Source organism: Ictalurus furcatus, chromosome 19, assembly GCF_023375685.1.
Source record: "Ictalurus furcatus strain D&B chromosome 19, Billie_1.0, whole genome shotgun sequence".
NCBI lineage: Eukaryota > Metazoa > Chordata > Actinopteri > Siluriformes > Ictaluridae > Ictalurus > Ictalurus furcatus.
In genome coordinates this window covers 839,028-864,145 of record NC_071273.1, presented here as the reverse complement: position 1 = coordinate 864,145, position 25,118 = coordinate 839,028, and the positions used below count along the sequence as shown (strand labels likewise).

At 39.3% G+C, this 25,118-nt stretch overlaps 1 protein-coding gene across 2 annotated transcripts in view; it reads left to right on the top strand.

Moving 5' to 3' along the window:
• The window catches only part of LOC128623034 (NACHT, LRR and PYD domains-containing protein 12-like), a 393,909-nt gene that overhangs the window by 139,126 nt on the left and 229,665 nt on the right, over positions 1 to 25,118 (top strand). Inside the window, exons 17-20 of one of the 2 annotated variants that reach the window (XM_053649880.1) lie at positions 2,203 to 2,376; positions 6,239 to 6,412; positions 6,691 to 6,864; positions 7,767 to 9,013. The exons of the other annotated variant lie outside the window; for it this stretch is intronic. Of the exons in view, the coding sequence (XP_053505855.1) occupies positions 2,203 to 2,376; positions 6,239 to 6,412; positions 6,691 to 6,864; positions 7,767 to 7,788 (544 nt within the window). The 3' untranslated portion in view covers positions 7,789 to 9,013. Of the gene's footprint in view, positions 1 to 2,202; positions 2,377 to 6,238; positions 6,413 to 6,690; positions 6,865 to 7,766; positions 9,014 to 25,118 lie in introns of those variants that run through there. 2 annotated transcript variants of the gene reach the window in all.

Here is a 25,118-nt window from a genome sequence, read left to right as displayed (position 1 = left end):
TCAGATGTACATATGTGAGAATCTGCAGCACAAACGTAACTTGATGCGACTGCAATGTGTCTGAAATTACTGTGAAATTTACTAAAACATTGTAACTAATTACACAAACTGCACCTGGGACATAAACTAAATGCACGGTGTGTGAGCTGCAGGGTTTAAAAGCAGCAGTGACATGGAAATGATCTAATAAATTAAATAAATAGAATTTGAAAGCTAAAATTAGAGGTTGATGCCACAGGACTGATAAGGTCAACAATTAAATAAATCCCCAAATATTTTTTTTAAAATAAAGCTGAAATAGTATTTATTCTGTCAGTGAAGGTTTGTTCAATATGTCGCCATCTAGTGGTTATGAACAGGGTTGCCAGATCCACGTTACAGAAGCATCTCAAGAGACATGCAATTTTCCTCAATAGTTCTTTCATTAAGATCCTAAAATGACACACTTCCTATTTCTCTACACTTTTTTGGAGATCCTTCCTCAAATGCACAAAAAGCTCAATACATCTGTCTCTCTGTCTTCATGTCATTCTTCTACAGACATATTAATTACTGTGTATTTCACATCCTGAAGCTGTACAACTTTATGAACCCAATTTGTAGAAATTTTTACTCTCCATCAGTTTTATATGGATTTAATTTTGTGCCAAAACTTTCAAATGAAATAATAAAATCCACAAGCTAAATAATTATCAAAATCTAAAAATATTTTGTGAATAAAAGTAACGAGAATCAATTATATATATTTTAGATTGTCACATATATTTTAGAACTTTTGTCATTTTTATGGTATCAGTGTTAAATAAGAAATGTTATAGATGTAAAATATACCAAAATCTGAAAATTGACCAGTACGCACAAAAATCTTTTTTTTTTTTTTTTGCCTGTCGTGTCTTGTCTTAATTCAAACACCATCTAATTCTTATGTACGTTTTGTTAAAGATCCATTCAGTAATCAAATTAGGGGGTGTGCATCATGTTTGTTTTGTGTGGACACGTTGTTTTCAAAGAGATTTCCATCTCTTTGTACTCTGTGCGTGCATGTACATGTTTGTGCATATATATCACATTCAATATTTGATAAAAATGCATACATTTGACCTGTGTCAGTAACAATCTGTGTAGATTTATTATTAATAAGATATGTTAGTTGTAAAAGTTAGTAATAAAAGACAAATTATTTGTTTACAGGGTTACTGTAATTACCCTGACATGACATAAGCTCTACCATGCAGAGAAATCCACCTTTTCTATCATTTTTATTTTATTGCAAGGAAAAAATCATGCAAGATACAATGATATAAATAATAATGCAAATCTTTCTAAAGTTTAATAAAATAAAATGTGGGGTAGAAGTACTATATTATACAGTACATGCAAAAGTAAGCACAGAATACAGTCTTCACATTTACTATTTGGCTTGAATTCATTCTAAACAACAAATTCTTACATGGGCTTTTGAGTACTATATTTGTTTCTGTTAATATGATTTGTTCTTCACTTACAGATAGTGTTTTTCTTGTATTCTCCACTGAGTGCAACGTTTTTTCTTGTATTCTCCACTGAGTGCAACGGTCAAATCTAGCCCATTGGCAAAGCGAGGTTGACTGTTACTGTCGAAACACGTCCACCCCCTGTTGTGAAAATCTGTGGTTATAGCGCTACTTACTGGTCAAGAGCAGCACATACATGTTGTGGCAGTACCTGTGGTGGCAGAAAGCTTATTCTGGTTGAGCACCATCTGTACAATGTCCTACCCCATTATCTCATCATTCTCAAAACAAAATCTGACAGAAACCCGACAATCCCAGAAATCTGACAACTCCATCTGAAAATGAATGTAATATATTATAGGAATTCTCAGTATGATGGCGAATTGCACTTTCTGTCTAATTCCTACCATTTTATCATCATTATTATAATAATATTTTGCACTTATTTTCATATGGAATCGTCTCAAATGACCAGTTCACAGGGTCAATTTTTAAAGAATTCTACAGTAAATTTATTCATGTTGAGTATTTTGAAAGTGTTTTATATTTAGTTTCCTGCAGATTTGAAAGATATGTGAGACATTTTCATAATGAGAAGATAATGGTGTCAGAATTAGGCAGAAAGTGGAAATAAAAAATCAGTCATTATGCTGTTAGATATAAGATACAATTATTTTGATGAAGAGTGTGTCATTGTTTCACTCTACAGGTTTTTGGATTGTGGTGTCTCAGATGAAGGCTGTGCTGATCTGAGTTCAGCTCTGAGATCAAACCCCTCATACCTGAGAGAACTGAATCTGTCTGAGAATAAAATAGGTAACTCAGGAGTGAAGAGTCTCTCTGCTGTACTGGAGAATCCTTGCTGTAAACTGGAGAAACTGAGGTAAGATCATCTCTCTGAGAGTCACATGACCTGCTCCTCAGTAAGACACATTCTCTAATAGTGAGACTGAAGCAGAAGTTTTAGGTTCATCATCAATGTCCTGAGGAAGATTGCTTCTTTTCACTGCACACTGATGATTTGTCACAGAGTCTTTGGGTCAGATGTACATATGTGAGAAGCTGCAGCACAAACGTAACTTGATGCGACTGCAATGTGTCTGAAATTACTGTGAAATTTACTAAAACATTGTAACTAATTACACAAACTGCACCTGGGACATAAACTAAATGCACTGTGTGTGAGCTGCAGGGTTTAAAAGCAGCAGTGACATGGAAATGATCTAATAAATTAAATAAATAGAATTTGAAAGCTAAAATTAGATGTTGATGCCACATGACTGATACGGTCAACAATTAAATAAATCCCCAATTTTTCTTTTTTTTTTTAAATAAAGCTGAAATAGTATTTATTCTGTCAGTGAAGTTTTGTTCAATATGTCGCCATCTAGTGGTTATGAACAGGGTTGCCAGATCCACGTTACAGAAGCATCTCCAGAGACATGCAATTTTCCTCAATAGTTCTTTCATTAAGATCCTAAAATGACACACTTTCTATTTTTTCTACACTTTTTTGGAGATCCTTCCTCAAATGCACAAAAAGCTCAATACATCTGTCTCTCTGTCTTCGTGTCATTCTTCTATAGACATATTAATTACTGTGTATTTCACATCCTGAAGCTGTACAACTTTATGAACCCAATTTGTAGACATTTTTACTCTCCATCAGTTTTATATGGATTTAATTTAGTGTCAAAACTTCCAAATGAAATAATAAAATCCACAAGCTAAATAATTATCAAAATCTAAAAATATTTTGTGAATAAAAGTAACGAGAATCAATTTTATAATTTTTTTAATTTTTCAAAAAGATTACTTCTGATTCACTCTCATTTTGCTTGTTTTCAAATTGCTATTTTTTCTGATAGTTTTTTTATTTTTTATTATTGCTTCTGACTGTTAGCAAATTTTTACAGGGAGTGGGTCCCAGAAGAACGGTTTTCACTTTAAATCTCTATTGGTCAACTGATTTTGTAGTGGTATGTGCTCTGAAAATTAGTCACGCCCACTCCATTAAAGGTAGAGCTGCCTCTCACATGGCAGAATGAACAGAGCCAAGTACTCAGCAGCAGGGAAACTGTATTGCAATTGGATCAAAAATCTGACGGAGATATGGTAAGCTATTGAATTGTTTGTAGATCCATATATGTAAAGATATATTTCTTTATCATACAAGGGTCTTCATTCCATCCAGTTTAGTAGCAATTTAAACAGCGTACCATTAGCTATGTGACCAGACTGAAGTTGGTTTCTTATCCAGATTTTCCTTTCCCACATGAAAAGGTCCAGGTCTTATGATCTCGCAACAGTAGATTGTTCCATAAAGTGCACTAATATCACATAGAGTAAGTAATCAACCAGAATGTCTATTACCGCCGTGTGTACAAGGCCATGGCGGTAAATACAAACCAGTCACATGTGCCTTCATGAAATTACCACCAGGTGGCACAAAGGGGTGGTTTGCAAAACAAGTGGAATTGTGACTTTTGGTTTGTAAGTGGAGATGAAATGACAGAACAAATTAATATTAATAAAATATAATATTTTAAATTATTTTTGTTATTTGGTCAAATAAAAAATCAGCAGTGACTGATTTCATATTATTGTTATTTTCAAAGCTTCTTAGAATAATGTACTCGAACTGGAATGAAAGTACGACTTATGTAAGTGCTATACAAGTTGATATTTTTGATTCAGTGTTGAAAAAACTAATTTTGAAAAAAACGTCTGTTAAAGATATTGATTGCAGATTTTCACATTTAGTGATTAGAACTAACAATTTTTTGTGACAGTAACTCATTTATTATTTACCCCAAACTTTACTACATAGTTAACTATATATAAACTGTATGTGACTTCTTTGTGTGAATTATATTATAGAGAGAGAGACGTAATGAGAGGAGGATAAATAGAGGAGATATCCTTTCCTTATTCATTGCATGTATTTTATGCCTCGATGCACAACGTTTGTTTTCTTTTTCTCACAGAGTCTTTTTTCATATACACTGAAAAAATGTATGTGTGGTCAGTTAGATTTAAGAAAAAATATTATTTATGGTTTACATAAAAACATTACGTTTCTCATCAAAGACATGATTTCATTACTTATGCTTTCTAATACAAGATTGAATTAAGTGAGCATGATCAATTCACATAGTATTTACATAAACCAAAAACATTATAAAATCTTGTGGGGATGTTGGCACTGACAGTTAGCCTACTATAACTATAGTATTTAAATTAACACAGCTAAATTGTGTGTGCAAGGATAGCACAGCGGTAATGTGGTTGTTACAGAATGACTGGGGTTCGATCCTCCGCTCAGGTGAGAGTGTGGTGTCAGTTAGGTTTTTTTTATAGTCTACTCCACAGTCTGACCCACGCTGAGGATCGAACCCCTGGGATTCTGCAACAACCACATTACCACTGCACTATTCTACCTGTCTCAGTATCTAACAGCTATTTTGCCAACATCCCCACAATATTTCATAATGTCATTGGTTTATGTTAATACTGTTAATACATAAGCAATGAAATCATGTTTTAATGAGAAACCTAATATTGTTATGTAAACCATACATAATATATTTTTTTAAATCTAACCGACTAAAAATTCCATTTTTTTCAGAGTACTTTCCTTACTTATTCAAGCTATGAATAGCTGCTTGTGTCCAGCTGTCATGACGCTAGAGGGAATGAGCTTTGCAACGATACCAAACACACACTGTTTTCAAGTTTCAAGAGCAATCGTTGAGATATATCTGGCTGAAAAATGCTAACTTATGACAAAGTTCGGGGCAATTGACAGACATATAAACACCAAGTGCCTAAAAGTAAATGTTTTAATGTGAACTTTTGTCATTGTTATGGCTTAGTAGTGCCTACTTAGCGTCAGTCGTTGATTGATCGCAGATTGTGTGAGGGAACGTAAGTCTTCAGGAGAGAGTTGAGTTAGGAGGGTGCTGTTCCAGATTTATTATTATTAAGACATGTTAGTTGTAAAAGTTAGTGCTAAAAGACAAATTATTTGTTTGCCATTATACTGTAATTACCCTGTAATTACATAAGCTCTCCCATGCAGAGAAATCTACCTTTTCTCCACTCCACTGAGTGCAACGGTCAAATCTAGCCCATTGGCAAAGCGAGGTTGACTGTTACTGTCGAAACACGTCTACCCCCTCTTATGAAAATCTGTGGTTATAGCCCCACTTACCGGTCAAGAACAGCACATACATGTTGTGGCAGTACCTGCGGTGGCAGAAAGCTTATTCTGGTTGAGCACCATCTGTACAATGTCCTACCCCATTATCTCATCATTCTCAAAACAAAATCTGACGGAAACCTGACAATCCCAGAAATCCGACAACTCCATCTGAAAATGAATGTAATATATTGTAGAAATTCTCAGTATGATGGCGAATTGCACTTTCTGTTAATTCCTACCATTTTATCATCATTATTGTAATTATACTTTGCACTTATTTTCATATGGAATCGTCTCAAATGACCAGTTCACAGGGTCAATTTTTAAAGAATTCTTCAGTAAATTTATTCATGTTGAGTATTTTGAAAGTGTTTTATATTTAGTTTCATGCAGAATTGAAAGATATGTGAGACATTTTCATAATGAGAAGATAATGGTGTCAGAATTAGGTAGAAAGTGGAAATAGAAAATCAGTCTTTATGCTGTTAGATATAAGATACAATTATTTTGATGAAGAGTGTGTCATTGTTTCCCTCTACAGGTTGCATAAGTGTGGAGTCTCAGATGAAGGCTGTGCTGATCTGAGTTCAGCTCTGAAATCAAACCCCTCACATCTGAAAGTACTGAATCTGTCTGAGAATGAAATAGGAGACTCAGGAGTGAAGAGTCTCTCTGCTGTACTTGAGAATCCTCACTGTAAACTGGAGAAACTGAGGTAAGATCATCTCTCTGAGAGTCACATGACCTGCTCCTGAGTAAGACACGTACTCTAATAGTGAGACTGAAGCAGAAGTTTTAGGTTCATCAAGGAAGTGAAAGATAACCCAAAGAGGAAAAGCAAAAGACCTGCAGAAATCTCTAGAACTCACTGAAGTCTCTGTTCGTGTGTCCGCTTTACGAAAAATCACTGAACAATAATGTTGTTAAAGGAAAAACTTAACAGAGGAAACTTCTGCTCTCCAACAACCACTGTGTCTTTATGTCTCTCTACAGGTTGAATAATTGTGATATCTCAGATGAAGGCTGTGCTGCTCTGACTTCAGCTCTGAGATCAAACCCCTCACACCTGAGATACCTGGATCTGTCCTATAATAAAATAGGAGACTCAGGATTAAATAGTCTTATTGCTCTTAAGAATGATGAACATTACAATCTACAGACACTGCGGTGAGTGTTTTTGGATGAATGTTGGAAAAAAATAAAAGACTAATCATTTAACCTCATTATCATTAGTTTGTACATCTCTCTTTAGTTCCAATTAATATCAGCTTTCCAGCTTAGGAAAGAAAAATCTCCAGGTTTTAGAAAATTTCATTATATTCTATTTAATCAGAATTTTTCTAATAAATTGGCTTTAATGCTGTTTTGTGTTCAGTCAAGTATGTTGATTTAAAATTTATCTTAAGGTAGAAGACAGGTAATCAGACAGAGTCTACAAAATGTCCTAAATGAGTGCATGAGAGTGATTGTAAATGAACACCTGGTCTCCTTGTGACAGCCTGCTATCTCTGACTTTATACTGCTGCTTTTGTCTGAACAAGATGATCTCTGCTTTTCCCTGTTTCTGGGGAACGCACTTTCTTATCAATTCTCATAAAAACTAATTAAAATCAGCATCTTTATGCTACAAATATTTGATTTAAGCAGCCACTTTACTCACTCTGGTGATTCTTCCAGCACCCTACCTTCACACCGTGTCTCCTGTCATTCCTGTAAAATTCACCTCGGCTTCTTCTTAAAGTCTGCACTTAAATATAAATGTAGAACAAGAGCTAAATGACACAGTAGTGTTCATTATTTAAAAAACTCCAAAGCCTGTGATTGGATAAAAGCAGTGATGTGATGGGTAAATATCTGCTCATTTTCCTGTTAGAACTTGTGGAAGTTCTCATTTGTTCTCGCTAAATGTTATAACACAGATGTTAGTAAGAATGAAGAAATGTAGAATGATTAATTATAAACAGTAGACAATGATTGTCCTCTTGGAGCAGAGATGATTACAGGTTGATCATGAAGTACCACAGTCCAGTTTGTGGTTATTAATTCACATGTTTTTCTTTTATATTCAGTATGTGGATGCCATATGTGTGATGAAGACTCCGGTGTTCCTGTATTTCCCTGGTGAAGAATAGAGAACACATTAATAAACGGATCACTCATTTAGTTATAACACATTAAACAGATTCAGAGATGTGAGAAGTGGGTGTTCATCGTGTACAGTGAATCAGACTGCACACAATTCTACACTGATCTCTGAACCCTGGATAAAATTCCCCGGACCTCAATCCCAGAAAAAAACCTGAGGGATTATTAGGAACAGCAGGTGAAAAAGCACCCGAACTCTAGTTGAACCCAGTCAGTGGAAGAGACAGCTAAAATGGACAGGAATCATTTCAAGACATTGGTGGAATTCTCACCTGACAGGATTGGCATCTGAGTTAACTGACATTTGTCAGTTGTGAAGTGTACCAGTGTTATACTAAATATCAGCACTATCGGAAGACTGCTTGTCTAATCAAATTAGTGGACCAGAACTAACTGTTGTATAATATAGTTTCGATGGTTTATATGATTTTATTATTACAACATTTTGTGTTTACCTACTTACAATGTCTTCCCTAACTGTATCACATTTTACATCTAAGTACATTTTGAATAAATATTGTACGCAAAAAAACAATGGCATTATTTTTGTTCAATGAAATTAACTTGAATATTTTACAATAATTTTCTAGCAACAAACTGGGAATGAGCATATATGAGCTGTGAGACAAATTCATTATTGTACTCATATTCGTTCTTCTGTATGAACATGTCTGAAGTAAATGTCTTTGTTAGACTCGTAACCCTATAGGCCAGGACTTGTACATGGTAAATGGCGCACTTTTATCCAAAGCGCTTTACACTGTGTCTCATTCACCCATTTACACACAGATTCACACACCATTGGTAGCAGAGCTGCCATGCAAATCGTTAACTTGCCATGGGGAGCAACTTGGGGTTCAGTGTCTTGCCGAAGTGATTAGTGGACAACCCACTCTACCAACTGAACCACAGCCGCCATTGTACATTGTACATAATGTTCTGAACAAAGAGTATAACTTGTTTTTTTCTCAAAACTGGGTTTAGCTTCCTTTTATCAAGACACACATCTGCATGCTTGTGTTCGCACACACAGATATCCAGATATCCATTGTATATATGGAGCTGTGAGAAAGACACAGAGTGCTCTTTTATTTTTCTTTCTTCTCATGCTGTTGATATGCTTCAGCGCTTTTTTCTTTTCCTCTCTTCTCATGTTGTTAATGTTCTTCAATAAAAGACACTGTTTGCTTTCTTAAGGATGAGTCTACCTGTGTTTGTCAAATTTCCATGACCAATATTGGCATTCTTGTGTGGGCTGCAAATGGACTCTATCATCCATCCTCAAGCTTGTGTTAGCATTAGGGCGGTCTGCCTTTTGTCGCATACAGCCGTAAACCGCTGTAGTCCACCGATCGCGAGTAGGAACCATCGATTTCTCTTAAAGGTAATTGCAAACAAGTTATTGAGATGAACAATATTATATTGAGTTCTTCTGTGGCAAGGAGTCAATGATATAGGAAAGTGGGTTTTCTCTATTAAGAGATTCCGGGAACCTTAGTAAAAAATAAGCTATATGTCGATGAACATATATTAAGTAGTAATGACAATTTTATTGTGCTAGAAACATTATATTGAGTAAGTATTGTTTATAGTAGGATGCAGCATTTTGCGACGTGTTATTACAAGGAAGTGGCATGCACCATTGACTCTTGAACAGATGAAACTCCCCGTCTCGATGTGTCCACCAGCCTGCCTAAGCTGCGGCTCTGCTCCTAACCAAGGCACGGTGGAGACGCAGGTGATCCCCAGAGCAGAGCGCATCTATCCAAACCTTGAGGTTCTTCGACCACCAGAATACAGTGCACAGCTAGAGTAGCTTCTCTCCCCATCCCGTACCAGGCATGGCACACCTCCCTAATGTTCAGAGGCGGGAGGTTCCGAGATGAACTTCTGATCTTTTGCAGAGAGTTTAGACCCACCATTTACATTTACATTTATTCACTTAGCAGACGCTTTTATCCAAAGCGACTAACAAATGAGAAAAATACAAGCAAAGCGATATATCAAGCAGAGAACAATACAAGTAGTGCTACCATACAAGATCCATTAATTGAGTTCCAGAAGAAGCAAAGTGCGCAGAGTAGAGGTGGAAAGTGCAAATATATATAATGGTGTGTATTTTTGTTTGTTTGTTTGTTTTTTTATGAGTCAGTTAGGTGTTCACGGAAGAAGTGGGTCTTTACCACCCACGAACTGCCTTGCCTACTGATAGAGAAGTTAGGCACTGACTGGTCAAAAGTATCATGAGACTTTCTGGAGAATGACCTCAGGCTCAGTTTTCCAGACTGGACTCACAATGACCACAGGGGCGATAGCAGCTCTCCAGCAATGGTTAAATGAAGCCTTTCCAGTACTGTGACTCAGTATCTATCACGTTTGACCGAGGTCCACGACGCCAATTCCAGACTGGAGAGACCTGTGGCACTGCCAGATGGTGGCGGTCAAATCACAGTGGGGGTGGCACATCTCAGTGATAGCTTTGTGAACGGCTTAAAACCAGAGATTGCAGCCCTAAATCTTTAATTGAGTCCTAGAAGAAGCAAAGTGCACAGGGTAGAGGTGTAAGAGCCAGAGTAAGGTGTTTGTTTTTTGTTTTTTTTTCTTTTCGGGATTAGTTACATGTTCACAGAAAAGGTCTTTAGCTGTTTTTTGAAGATAGTGACAGATTCTGCTGTCCGGACTGAGGTTGGAAGTTCATTCCACCACTGAGGGACAGATAGTGTGAAGTTTCTGGAAAGGGACATTGAGAGAAGCTGAGTAGACACTACTAAGCGTCGGTCATTAATCCATCACAGATTGCATGAGGGAACACAAGCCTTCAGGAGAATGTTGAGGTAGGGGGGTTTTGTTCCAAGATGAGGCGTGCTGCTGCATTCTGATTCATCTGAAGGGGTTTGATGGAGCTGGCTGGGGGTCCCGAAAGTAGTGCATTGCAGTAGCTCAGATTTGATATTATAAGAGCCTGGACTAATAGCTGTGTAGCTGTGAAAACTGGGCATTTTGCTAGAGACTGTCCCAGAAATGAAGAATGCCCCAAGACTGAGGAGGGGGTGAACTGACAGGTGGAGAACAAAGACGGCACAGCACCTGGGGACGGGGGAGGTAACACACAACACAAACGATCTCAGTTAGATCATGTTATGCAGCAACATGCACAACCATCCACAAACTAGACACAACATTATCCAATTCTGAAGTAACATTAAACCTACTCAAGTATGGGGCTTTTACATTCGCTAAACTACCTTGAATATCTTTAATAGTGAAGGAACAAAAGGTTTCATTTTTAGTTGAATCAGGATCCACCTATTCTGCAATTATGCAGGGGGAATTTAACGAACCCCTGAAAATGAGCACTCATTCACTGCATTCTGTGGGGGTAATGGGACATTCCTTTTAGAGAGGTTCTCAGAGCCCTTAATGTGTAAATGTGAAAACAGAAGGACCATTAAGCACCGTTTCTTAATTTCATGATCTTGACCAGTCAGTTTGTTAAGGAGAGATTTAATGTGCATTTTGCACCAAGCTCTGATTTCCTCACCCCAGGGAGAGACAGTGACTGATAGCCCATTATCATGTCTACAACATAATGTGAATGCTGCATTGTGAATGTGTGTGAATGGAGGCTGAACATTTAGTTCTAACATTTGTATATGTCTTGTTAGTCTGGCACGTGAAAAGAAACAGGGAACAATCGAGTTCATGTTACCGTCTGCTCTCCACTGCAAAGCGCATGCAAAGGGGGAAAGAGATGCGATAATGAGATAATGAGATAATGAGCAGCTATTTCTAAATACAGTATATTGGTCAGACACGTTCTGTGCATGCTCAGTAACCCTATACCAAGAACAAACTAAATTATATGAGGTCCCACATTCAGTGTCCCATGTCTCTGTGTCAAAACCAAAGGATAGAGAATGGAGTGATGTGGGACCATTGGTAAAGGGGTGTGAGGACAGAGCAATTACAGATTGGGAATTCACCTCTGACCCTGGTGTCTCATATAGTGCAAGTTGGGAATTTACAAACAGTCTTTCTCAGAAAACTCTCTTGTTGTGCGCAGTGCAATGATCAGTAAACACAGCACTGGAACGTTCCCTAGTATAAGACAGGCAAACACTCTCTTAGGTTTTGGGTGGAGGTTTGTTCAAGATCTGCAAACAGTAAATGCAGCAGTGAAACAAAGAGCCCCTGGTTTGCCCCATCCATACACCATTTTGGGCCAATTCCCAGCGGACAGCCAGTGGTTCTCTGTAGTAGACCTAGCTAATGCATTTTTCAGCATTCCCCTTGACAAAGTTTTGGCTTGCATTCATGTTTGACGGGGAACCGTGCTTTCACATGGCTCTGTCAAGATTATGGTGAGTCTCCCACTATCTATAACCAAATGTTGAATGACAGCCTGAGATTACTCACGGGAACGTGATTTGCGCCCCTACAAAAGAACAGTGTGAAACAGATACTGTGGCGCTATTGAAACATCTCACCAAAGAAGGTCACAAGGCCAGCTTATCTAAATTGCAGTTTGTTCAACAACAGGTGCATTTTCTAGGGCATGACATTTCAGTGGAGGGGAAGAAGCTGTCCACAGACAGAGTTTCTGCTATTCAGAAAATTCCAAAACCAATCACTAAAAACAAATTCTTTCATTTCTGTGTATGTGTTCTTACTGCAGAACTTTTATTCCAAATTATTCTATTCTAGAGAAATGGCACACACTCCAGGGCTCACCGCTCATTCCAAGGTTACTTGGATGTTGCTTTAAAACAGGCCTTGCAAACTCCTACACTGGGGCTTCCAAATCCTTTGAAACCCATTGTGCAAACAGTAGATGAAAAGAATGGGTGTATGACCTCTGTTTTATTACAGAAACATGGAGACAAGCTGAGACCAGTGGCTTATTTTTCTGGTAAGTTAGACCCTGTTGCAGTGGGTCTGCCCATTTGTTTGCACACAGTGGCAGCAGCAGAAAAGGTTGCCGTGGCCTCACAGGATTTAGTAGGATATGGGTAATTGGCCCTTTTGGTCCCACATGCTGTTTCCATGCTCCTTCAGCAGCAGAGAACGTCACACCTTTCTACCCAGCGTTGGTAAAGGTATAACACAGTTCTATTGGACATGCCTATGGAGTGCCAATATCACTATTAGATGTACTGTCGTGAACTCCACGATAGTGTAATGTTGACTAATGAATTGTGTTCCCCCAAGTTGGACCTGAAAAATGAACCACTGGACAATCCTGAGCTGATATTGTTTGTGGATGGGTCAGTGTCACGTGATCCAGAGACAGGCAAGAATAAACTGGGGTATGCAGTAGTGACTACTCATGAAACTGCAAAGGATGGCAGCTTGCCATCTAACCTCAAGCAGTGGAGCTTTATGCCTTAATTGAAGCTTGCAAATTTATAACAGGCAGATCAGTAACAATCTACACTGAGAGCATGTATGCCTTCGGCATAGTATATGATTTTGGAACAATCTGGAAGCACAGCCATTTCCTAACTAGCTCTGGTACTCACATTGCATACCACCAGCTAGTCTCTGAATTGCTGGACACCATCTTACTCCCTAAAGCTATTGCTGTATGTAAATGTGATGCACATACTATCTAAATTGATGATATTTCTCTAGGAAACTCCCAATCAGATAAGGCAGCTAAACATGCGATGAAAACACCCAGTTTGGTGCTCACTGACCTACAGAAGCATGTAACGGCAGAGGAAAAAGCAACTTGGCAAAAATCTGTTTGCTCTGTGAAGAACGCCGTCTAGGAATACCCACAGGGCCTCTCGTGTCCCCCCAAAGACATGTTTCCTTATTATGCTAAGTTGACACATGGTGTTACGATTCCCCCTTTAGATGGCGCTGCGACGTGCATGGAAGGCCTGAGGGGGCGCACGTGCACGAGCCAGAGTGCGTGAGAGCTCAGCGAGCGCACGCTTTTCGATTGTGGATGATTGTAACTTTGTTTACATTGGAAACGTGCGTTTGTTGCAATTCTGTTCTGTCTCCTCCCTGTTTAGTCACTGGTTGGTGTTCGAGGGTGTGTCTACAATTGTTTCCAGCTGTCTGTGTTCAACCTTGATTATGTTAGTCATTTAAACCCTTCGTGTTTCTGTGCACTTCACGCAGTATTATATATGTATAAGTTACCTTCATGCTTAGCGATCGTGTTCTTGTTTTATGTTTCATGCCTCGAGTCTTGTTCCATGTTTAGACCACGTTTCTCTTTTCATGTTTATTGACCTTGTTTTTGAGTGAATATAGACTTTGATTTGCAATTACTTCGGCCTCAAGTCCCGTTTTGTAACAGAATTCGGAAGCAGCAGACCAAAACATGGACGCCGCTCCATCACCTTTGTTTGTGAACATGGTTTGTGAACTGAATACCTTGATTCGCATCCCAGCATGCTCCAGTGCTCACCAGAATTTGAGGAATGCGTTACATCGCATACTAGCACGTTCCAGTGCACACCAGAGTTTGAGGAATACCTTACGTCTCGTCCCGGCACGTTCCAGTGCATATCAGAGTTTGAGGAATACTTTACACCACATCCCGGCACGTTCCCGGGCCACCCTATGTTTTCCTGCCATGCTAAAACCGCCACTCTGGGTTCCTTAAACGAAGAGGCCTGCGTTCGGCTTTTCAGCTCCCCTGAGGGCTTTGAGCTGCTGCTTTCCGGCTCCGCTGAGGATGTCGTTCAGTTTCTCCACTCCACGGAGGAAGCTGCTCGGCCCTCCTGCTCGGCTAAGAACTTCGCTCCGCCTTCCGGCTCAGCTGAGAACTTCACTCTGCTTCCCTGCTCAGCCAAGGACGTTGCTCTACCTTCAAGTCCCGCTGAGGACGGCGCTCTGCTTTCCGGTTCTACTGAGGATCTCGCTACACTTTCAAGTTCTACGGAGGATCCCGCTCTGCTTTCCGGTTCAACTGAGGATCTCGCTCTGCTTTCCGCTTCTACTGAGGATCCCGCTCTGATTTCCGGTTCTACTGAGGATCTTGCTCTGCTTTCCGGTTCTACTGAGGATCTTGCTCTGCTTTCTGTTTCTGGTGAAGATATCACCCTGATTTCCAGCCCTGCTGAGAATGTCATGCCAGTGACCAGTTCCACTGAGGACAGCGCTCTGCCTCCCTGTCCTGCTGAGGACATCGCTCTGTGTTCCTGTCCAGCTGAGTATGTCACTATGTGTTCCAGCGCCACGGAGGACATCGTTCAGCCTGTCTGTTCCACAGCGGAGACCGCTCAGTTCCATGGTTCAGCAAAGGATATGTTGCATGCACTGAAGGCCAGAGTGCTCAGCGAGCGCACACTCTCCAATTGTATATGGAGGACTGTGACTGTGTGTACTATGGACGTGCATTTGTTTCGGTTTCTGTTCTGTCTCCTCCCTGTTTAGATATTGTTTGGTGTTCGAGGGTGTGTGTACAATTGTTTCCAGCTGTCTGTGTTCAACCTTGATTATGTTAATGATTTAAACCCCTCATGTTTCTGTGCACTTCGCGCAGTATTATATATGTATAAGTCACCTTCATGCTTAGCGATCGTGTTCTTGATTTAAGTTATGTAAGTTTACCTTGATGCTAAGCGGTCGTGTTTTTGTTACATGTTTAGACGCGTTTCTTGTTTCATGTGTCATCTGTGCAATCAATATATCTGGCTTGGCTTTCTTATAGTAGTGGTGAGAACACTGCGCCATTCTTGAGCCATTGCTTAAAGACATAGAATTACTAGAAAAAAATGGAATATATGTTAAAAAACCGAGGTACTGTACTGTATGTGTCTGCAGACAATTTGGGTGCATATTCACTTGGTGGCTTTCAGCAAAACTTCAATGTGGATAAATTTAGTAGATTTTGTTTGGCCAGCTACTCATAAATTGACATCCATGAGGTGAGAGGGGAAGTTTTCCCACTCCGAACAGTTGAAGCTCATGAAAACATACTTGTGGGATTGGAAGGGGACAGATTTGGTTTCTGTGGATGGTGTAAAAAGTGACTGTGTACTTAATAGACTCTTATTTTCACACAATACAAGGTTTCCCCCCATAATTCATACATGATGTATTGGATGGGGTAGTACCAAAGGAAATGTGTTTATGCCTTAAAGATTTAATTTCCAACCATTATTTTACACTGGATGATCTCAACTGAATTATTCCGTCCTTTCCTTTTAAACATTGTGATAAAATTAACAGACCTCAACAAATAAAATCTTTTGCATCAAAACGCTCTATATGGGTAATTGCCATGAAAATTGGATTTTGTTGCGATTCTTGCCATTGATTATAGTGACAAATATAAATACTTTGCAAGTAACAAAGTAAATCAGAATGACATAACTTGGCAGATTGTTTTGGAACTAAAAGACTGTTAGATTTCCATTTATCTCAGGAATATAATTACTGTCTTCAGATTTCTGTCAGCCCTTTCAGCCTGTTCTGAATTTAGCAGACAAATTTAATGGTGAAATTTGCGGTAGCACAGAGAATAGTTTCATAACCACTTCTGCGCTGAGCCGTCATGTGTTGTGTTTCAATGTTGGATAATACCTGAAGGGCCATGTGAAACACCAAAGGGTGAAACCGGTCCAGCATGTTCCTGTGCCACCCCTAGTGTTCATGAGTGGGCAGATGGTAAAGGTAGTAGTCGGGCAGACCCAGGGCTGGAGAGGAAAAGCAGTTTTTAAATGTTTAAATGCAGAAACAGTCTCAGTTGTGTGTGTCACAGGAGTATGTGTCCCATGAGTCAAAAGTGGGTCGATTGTTCTATGATGGCCCTGATCTGTTGTGTAGTAGGCAGCTGAGAAGTCATAAACAACCGACATCCGGCCGACCGACAGCCTCCTCTGTCCTTTTGATAAGAGAAAACCCAAACATTTGACTTCTGTTTTACATAGGTGCAATGTTGTACGTGAAACCTTGAATCCTCTGTGGGCTAGATGTTCCAGCAGTCTCAAGGTTGCAGTCCAGCAGGAAGCTTCTGACTGGCGTCGTCTGTGACATGGAACTCTTGCAAAGAGTCTCACCACACGAGAAAACACGGGGCCAATGTAGCCCTGTGGCAGGCATGTCCAGGTCAGCTGGCATCCCAGAGCATGAATGCAAACAGTGGCTGAACACTGAAACAACAGAGCACAATCTACCACGCTAAACTACGCATGGTGTAAAGCTATTAATGTAATAATAGAAGGCACATTAGAACAATAGGAGAAACACAACATTGAAACACAACTTCCTCCTGAGGTCTTGTGTTGAACAGGATTTAACAGGTGTCTTATACGGGCCTACACAGGGCTTCAGAACACCTTGCTGTAAAAGAGAATTAACAATAATAAATGCCAAGGGCTTTCGATTCAGACCAGGGATATTGTTTTACATACACAGGATGAGAATGTTTTTGAGGTTGCATGTCCTTGTAGTCTGACCAGAGAGTTAGGCAGAGTCTGTAACCTGGGATCTGATTCTGAATGAGAAACATTCTGACATATTAAACAGTTGATATAGGAGATTTACTGCGTTTCCACAATCAGAGGTTTAGAAATTTAGAGCCCGAGAATGCAAAAGGAAAAAGGACACTCCGGCATGTTTACGAATTCATGCGTGAAAATTAATTTTTGGCCCAAACGTTATAATAATTTGTACTCATTCATAACAGTCCCTGAATATTATATACAATGGCAATAATAAGAAAGTCTTTCGTTTGTGTTAAAATGACATATCAGAATTAAAATGACATATCAATGCGCTGTTCTATCCGAGAGAGCAGCAGCAGGGCCCTCTCTCGCGCGCGCTCTGTGTTTAGATTAACGTCATCATGGAATTCAAAACACTTTCATTCAGTTTCCAAACAGGTAAACACATGGAATTCAAATTCAAATTAAAAGAGCTACACTTAAGTTTGATCGGCACACTGGTCACAAGAGCTCCGTGGCTCTCTATTGATTGTGATAATAATAATCCTACTGTACAGGATTATGTACAGGTGGTGGAGGAAACGTATCTGATTGATGGTTTGATTGGGACCTCGTCCTTCCTGCAGCAGCGGGGACGGGAGATGGGCCATACATTGGAGCGGGAGCGGGCTGATATTGACCAGGCTGATGATATAGGACAGATTGTGCAGGAAAATACCACAGGCCACCCCTTACCATAAAACCACGACCACCTTGACCTCTCTTTTGCAGCTGATCTCATTTTTTAGCACGACAGTCACGAGCCCAATGGCCAGGTTTCTTACAATAATGACATGATGTGCCTATACAATCAAGACCGGTCAATGGGAGATGAGCACAACAGGACTGCGCTCGCACTGTGTATGTGGGCGGTTTAGCATGAGTGGGTTTTTGCTTCGAAATTGGAGCAGCGGCAGTGCTGGAATTATATGAAAGCGGAACTGTAGTTCAACATGGTGGTGCGCGAGGTGTCTTATCATTCACATGAAACGTTTTAGGGAGTTTGTTTTTCAAATTATATTATTTATTCCAGAAGGGGAGTAGGCGAAGCCATCCCACATAACATTTTGCCATATATTCATAATCCCAAGACGGATCACCTTCCCAGTCATAAATCATTCATTTGATCTGAGCAAATACACGCGGCTCAAAGGAACCACGGAGTGAAATAATTTGAAGCTGCGGCGCGCGTGCAACTGACCAGCCCTGCAAACAATCTAAATATGGAACAGTATAGAATCCGCCTAACAAGGTCTCAATCCAGACTCTTGGTGTCATGCCAGGAGATGGAAGAGCCGGGCTGGACGGAGACCCTCCCATAACTTGGAAAACAACACCTCAGGAATATAATTATGTCTTCAGAACTCCGTCAGCCCTTTCAGCCTGTTCTACAATTATTTACTTCTATTAACTTTTAGAAAGTGTGGTTTACTGTGGAGCGTTCAGGCCTAGGGGGTCTAAAATGAACACACACTGACTTAATGCATGCTCATACAGACATCCCACTTTATTCATACAAACCAAGAGTATTTATACACATGGATAACAGCAGTGCCTGGACAGTTTCTACTGGTCCAGGTGTCCGACAGATTTAAACAAAACACACAGCACATAGTCATAATACAAAATAAGTCCTGTGTCAAGCTGACATGGAAATACATGTGTATTTCAAGTATATAGCTATAATCAAGGATAGCAGTTGATCAGCTCATTTAAAGAGGTAATTAAATTAATACATTCATCATAGGTATTTGATAGCAGTTCATAATATGAGAGAGTACATGATATAAGAGACAATTGTTGAAATTTGTCTTGTGGACATTTTTCAGAAAAGATATTGCACTACTTGTAGTTCAAAATCTCATCTCATAGGTGCTTGTTAAAAGAGGTCTTTCCTGAATTCAGTCTGTTACCCAAGCATCATTTTATAGAACACTACCATGAACTTATTCGTAAATTTGGACCACTGATAGATTTCTGGACTATTCGCTTTGAAGCCAAGCACAGCTGTTTTAAAAGAGTGGTTCATTTTTAAAAATATCTTGTTCACTCTTGCTACAAAGCATCAGCTTACATTAGCTTGTTATCTAGACCTATCCAGTCTTTTCAGACCTGATTTGTAAGTTGGGCATATTGCTTTAGTTTTACTGGACACACTCTAGCACTCCATGAAACAGGCTATGGAGCTCAAATATGCAACTATCACCATAGTATCTCTTGCAACTCATGCTTGTCTCTGTGGAACTAAGTATGTAGTAGGAATGTTCCTGTCTGTGGGACACACAAACAGACTGTCTGACTTTGGCAAGATGGTTAAGGTTATGATATTGTCCAACAGAGTGTCATTCATAATTGAACCTTACATTGCATGGTTCATTGTGCACTTGAGGTGTTATGAACTAGAAAAAAGCCATAACTCTGAACTAAACATTGTGGAACCACATGAACTAAATGGATGTCACCCCTTCTATCCATACATCTGAGCAGGCAAATTAACAGTGATGCCAAAAACATTTCTCCTTCATTAAGGTATAGTTTGGCTCTTCATGCCTGTTTTATTGAATAATTTGGTTTGATTTGAGTTTAGATGTAGGAACTTTGAATGGAGGAAATATACTTCAGTGCTGTACACCTACATGGGTTGGATCTGTTTATAAGTATTAGCACTTCTATTAATGACAAATTCTTATGTAATTTTTGCCTGTGTGAAGAGTCTAATTGCTTTTCTCTGAGTCATTTTCCTTGCAGGTCTAAAGGTTCAACTCCAACTTCAAAATGCTTCTCAGAGTGATCATCTCTGAACAGGACATTAAAAAATTAAACTTGACACTTGTGGATCAATTTTCTGTCCACTACACAGTTACAATTATAATTTGTTACAAAATTAAGTGTACTTACAACCAATTGCCCAGATGAAGGGTAAAGTACCACACGGAACCAGTGAGTGAGGAAAAGCAAAGGTTCAAGTTTATTGTTCCACCACACGAGCTCCACACAGTTTACAGTTTACGCCTCAAAGTAGACTGGCAGCCGGAGAACGGGCCTTAGGGCCCCTCTACGTCCGCTCTGCGCCGGACCCATGTAGATGAACCTGGCCCTTAACTCCTTCTCCTTTTTTTATGCTTCTCAATTACTATGCGTATATATAGCTTTGAACCCTAACTACTTTGATTACACGTTGACTAGCTTTTTACCCCTAAATAGTGATTACTACTACTACTACTGTCGTTAGTATGAGTGGCTAATACGAGTAAATACTTGATTGGATCTACGCGTCCCTATCTTTCTCAACTGGGCCTATCAATTCAATTCAATTTTATTTGTATAGCACTTTTTACAATAGACATTGTCTCAAAGCAGCTTTACAGAAATATCAACATGGTATACAGATATTAAAGGTGTGAATTTGTCCCAACTGAGCAAGCCACTGAGTGGCGACGGTGGCAAGGAAAAACTCCCTAAGATGTTTTAAGAGGAAGAAACCTTGAGAGGAACCCGACTCAGAAGGGAACCCATCCTCATCTGGGTAACAACAGATAATGTGAAAAAGTTCATTATGGATTTATATGAAGTCTGTATGGCCTTAGGAGCAGCCGTAGTCCCAGCAGTCTGGAATTAGAGAAGATTTGAGCTCCATCCAGAGGCAGAAAGGATCTGGATCTCTAGTATCTCCATAAATTCGTGTGGGGCTCGGCGAAAGGAGAGAGGGAGAAAAAAGATTATGACTGCGAAGTAGTAGAACAGAATCTAGTCAGGGTAGACTTGAATAAACAAATACGTTTTAAGCCTAGACTTAAACACTGAGACTGTGTCTGAGTCCCGAACACTAATTGGAAGACTGTTCCATAACTGTGGGGCTCTATAAGAGAAAGCTCTTCCCCCTGCTGTAGCCTTCACTATTCGAGGTACCGTCAAATAGCCTGCATCTTTTGATCTAAGTAGGCGTGGCGGATCATATAAAACCAAAAGGTTGCTTAGATATTGTGGCGCAAGACCATTTAGTGCTTTATAGGTTAATAAAAGTATTTTATAGTTAATGCGAGATTTTACTGGGAGCCAATGCAGTATTGATAATATCGGTGTGATATGGTCGTACCTTCTAGTTCTAGTTAGGACTCTAGCAGCTGCATTCTGGACTAACTGAAGCTTATTTATATTCCTACTGGAACATCCATCCTATTTAACGCTGTTATCGTTCCCATAACTTCCCCTCCCCCGCGCATCTGAAATGCATACAGTGAGAAGTGCCGTAGGTACAATCAGAAATCAATTTGCTCGGTATGTTAAAGTGGCATTCCAACGCTTTTTCTAAATCCTCATTGCATTCAAACAGCTTCGAACAGATGACACAATTCATGGGCATAAGCAGAGTCTATATTACATTACATTACATTACATTACATTATATTATATTATATTAAAGCAATTCTACCCTTAACCAGTTTGCACTCGGTAGTGATAGCTTTTAATTCAGCCAATTGGGCAGAGCAAGGTGCTCATAATGTTTGTGAAATTTCAGACACAAAATCTCTCAGATGGAACGTCTAAAAAGTTCAAATTTAGGCTCAAGGAATTATGAATTTCAGCTAGGCAATCGTGAGTGTTCTCAGTGACTGGCTCCACAGAATTAGGCAATACAAAACTACAGTTGGTGTATTAGGCACACTAATCGGTTTAAGAGTTACATTTTGGGCGGCACATAGAATAACCTCATATCCTATTCTTTGTCGAGCTGTCATGTGTTGCATGTGGATATAATTAAAAATGGAAGTGACCTGGTGTGATGAGTAAGATCAAAGTGTGTGAGAGCAATTTTCCCAGTGATCTGCACTAAGAGAGCAGCTCCAGCCATGGTACGCAAACGTGCTGGCAATCCTTGTGCCACCAAATGTAATGTTTTCGATAAATAAACTAAAGACCTGCAAGCGCTCCCATACTCCTGAGCCGGGACCCCCACAGCGGCGCCCCCTCTCTCAGTCACATATAACAAAAAGTTTTTGTTGTAGTTTGCCAGCCATAGTACAGATACAGAGCATAAGTCCATTCAATGTCAGGTTTTTCCTTAGCACATCCAGCTCTCAGGATCTTGTCATGAAGAGAGCAATCAGTGATCCATGTAGGCCATACTTGATAACGTCCAGGAAGCTTAACATTTGTTGTGCTTTATGGGGCGGAGGATGACCCCAATCATGTCCTGTCGGCCTTGGGAGCGTGCAAGGGAGTCTCTGACCACAGGAGTAAACCACAGGGGAGTCCACAGCCCCTGAGGGAGACGCTCCCAGGTGTATTACTGATCTTGGAATGTTAAGGGGAGTAACGGCCTTGAGCTCTCACATGCAAGCACACTGGAAAAAGAGCTGAACACAGGTAAACAACAGAAAAATTATAATTAACATGTGGAATGGAAGAGGTTACAGTAGGGACATCAGGCAGTAATGGAGTTTATGGGATTACTACTTAATTGTTTTGCATATTTTTTTGTGTAAAATGCCATCCTCTTCCAGCCTTAAACATCGGTTACTGGGTGTGATGTATTGCAGAACTTATCACAGTTGTTGTCACAGTTTGCTGTAATAATGCTAGACTAAGTGGGCATATCCCTTCCTCTTTCTCTGAGGATGGAGGATATTGTTTACAGAACACAGGATGACTATAAATCACTTTAGCTTAGCACAGTGTACATGTTACTTGTCGTGCTTCGATCTTATGTAGCCAAAAATGTCCCAGGTGTGTTAGTGAGTTCAGGATGAGGGATGCCACCATCACTGTCCGATTTGGTAACTGGAGACAGACAACTGGGAACACACAACTGCAAAACCCATCATTAAATGTTCAATTTATGCATCAGATTAAGGCCTAGTAAATTAAAAGGTGAATATCAGGTGATTTACTGTACGCTGATTTTAATAGTGCAGAAAGCCATTCAAAATGAGGAGTTCAGTTTTTAACATATTAAGAGTTCTGATGCTTACAGAGCACTCAAATTGCTCGATATAAACAAATCACAAGGCCCTGATTGTGTGGAATCTGTATTTTTGAAATTAGCAGCTGATATTATTTCATCTCCTTTAACTTATATTTTTAATCTTTCAATAGACACTGGTGTTATCCCAGAAATTTGGAAATCAGCTTTTGTTGTTCCTTTATTAAACGAGGGAAATCCCACTATATTAGATCATTATAGTCCAATCCCAAAGCTTTGTGTCCCATCAAAAATTTTTAGAAAGCCTTATCAGTGAACCGTTGACATGTTATCAGTTTGCAAAAAAGTCTTCTCTAGTAATAAAAAACAAACAAACAAACAAACAAAAAAAAACATAGCACCACAACAGCCGTTTTGAAAGTCTTAAACAATATTGTGTAATCTCTAGATAAAGGTGATTACTGCACTTCCCTTTTTATCGATTTATCAAAGGCTTGACACAGTGGATCATGAAATATTGCTGCAGAGATTAAATAATGTTGGTCTATTAAATCATTTAAAAATTATTGAAGTAATCTCTAATTCTCTAATCAAAGGAATATCACCTCTCATAAAGGGGTCTTCTACTCTTATGTTTAGTTAATCTGTCAAAGAGTTCTAGTCGGTTGTCTTAAAAAAATACAACCACAAGTGGCAATGTTCATTCTTCTCCTTTCCTGAATTCCTTTCCTAATATCCTTCTGGTAAATGAAAAAAAAACAAAAATCCTTTAGTCTAGGACTATTTGTGATGTACACTAACCTAACATATTAATATCCCATCTGTGCTAACGAGTGATAATCCCAATAATGCAGAAATTAAAAAAAATAGTGTAAATGAGGTTGAGATCTAAACATGTATTTACAGTTCTCTAGTCTCTTTTACCCCACTCATTTTTATTCAAAACAACCTATTGAATTTGATTTTACTGTGTACAACAACAGTGTTTAGTTTAAAGAGTAGACCTGCATGCACCATCTGTCCCTTTACAACTTATAACTGTACCACACTCAAAATATCACTCAGACTCTTCATACATGACATTTAAATTTTGTTCACTTTATTTAAATATATCTAATTAGGAGTAATGCTAATATGTATTCAGCTTAGTCCAACAAAATTTATCACCTATGAGCTTTGTTTCAAATTAACCCACATTTGCTTCCTTTCCTGAGCACCATTTGTGAAAGTCATAAAAAAATTCCCTTTATAAATGTATCAGTTTCATTTAAACTGTACTTGATCATATTAACTTGGTGTTAAGTCTACTCATGACACAAACTACATTTCCCATCCTGCACTGTGGCCCACAAACATGGCTGCCATGGACTGCAATTCCCAGATCACACACCTGCATTAAATTCACAGCACAATCACAGCTACAGTATAAAGACTTCAATTCACTCTCAGATTGTGCAGTATACGCTCCAGTCCTCGTGTTTGTGACCACTGCACTGTATTTTTAAAATATTGCAACTCGTATACATTGTATTACATATCCATAGCACACTGTATATAATATATATTTGTATATTCACACAACTACTTTCTGTTTCCCCCTCCGTTCCTCCTCGGTCCAGCTCTTCTATGAACTCACAGCATACACATATATATACAGTTTATATTTCTTCACACTTTTATGTCTACAGTATTTATATCTACAGCACTTATTTTCAAACAAATGGAACTAGCCAAATATGGTATCCCACATTCACCGGGTACGCTTCCCTTAGTGGGTCCTACCATCGAGTTGCGTTACCCAGACCTGGGCCCAGGATTTTCACCCCTCTCTAAGCAGACCTGAACTCACTTCAGTGGTATTAGGGGTCCCCACCAAGCAGTCGCCACCTCGCGTAGCCGGTATC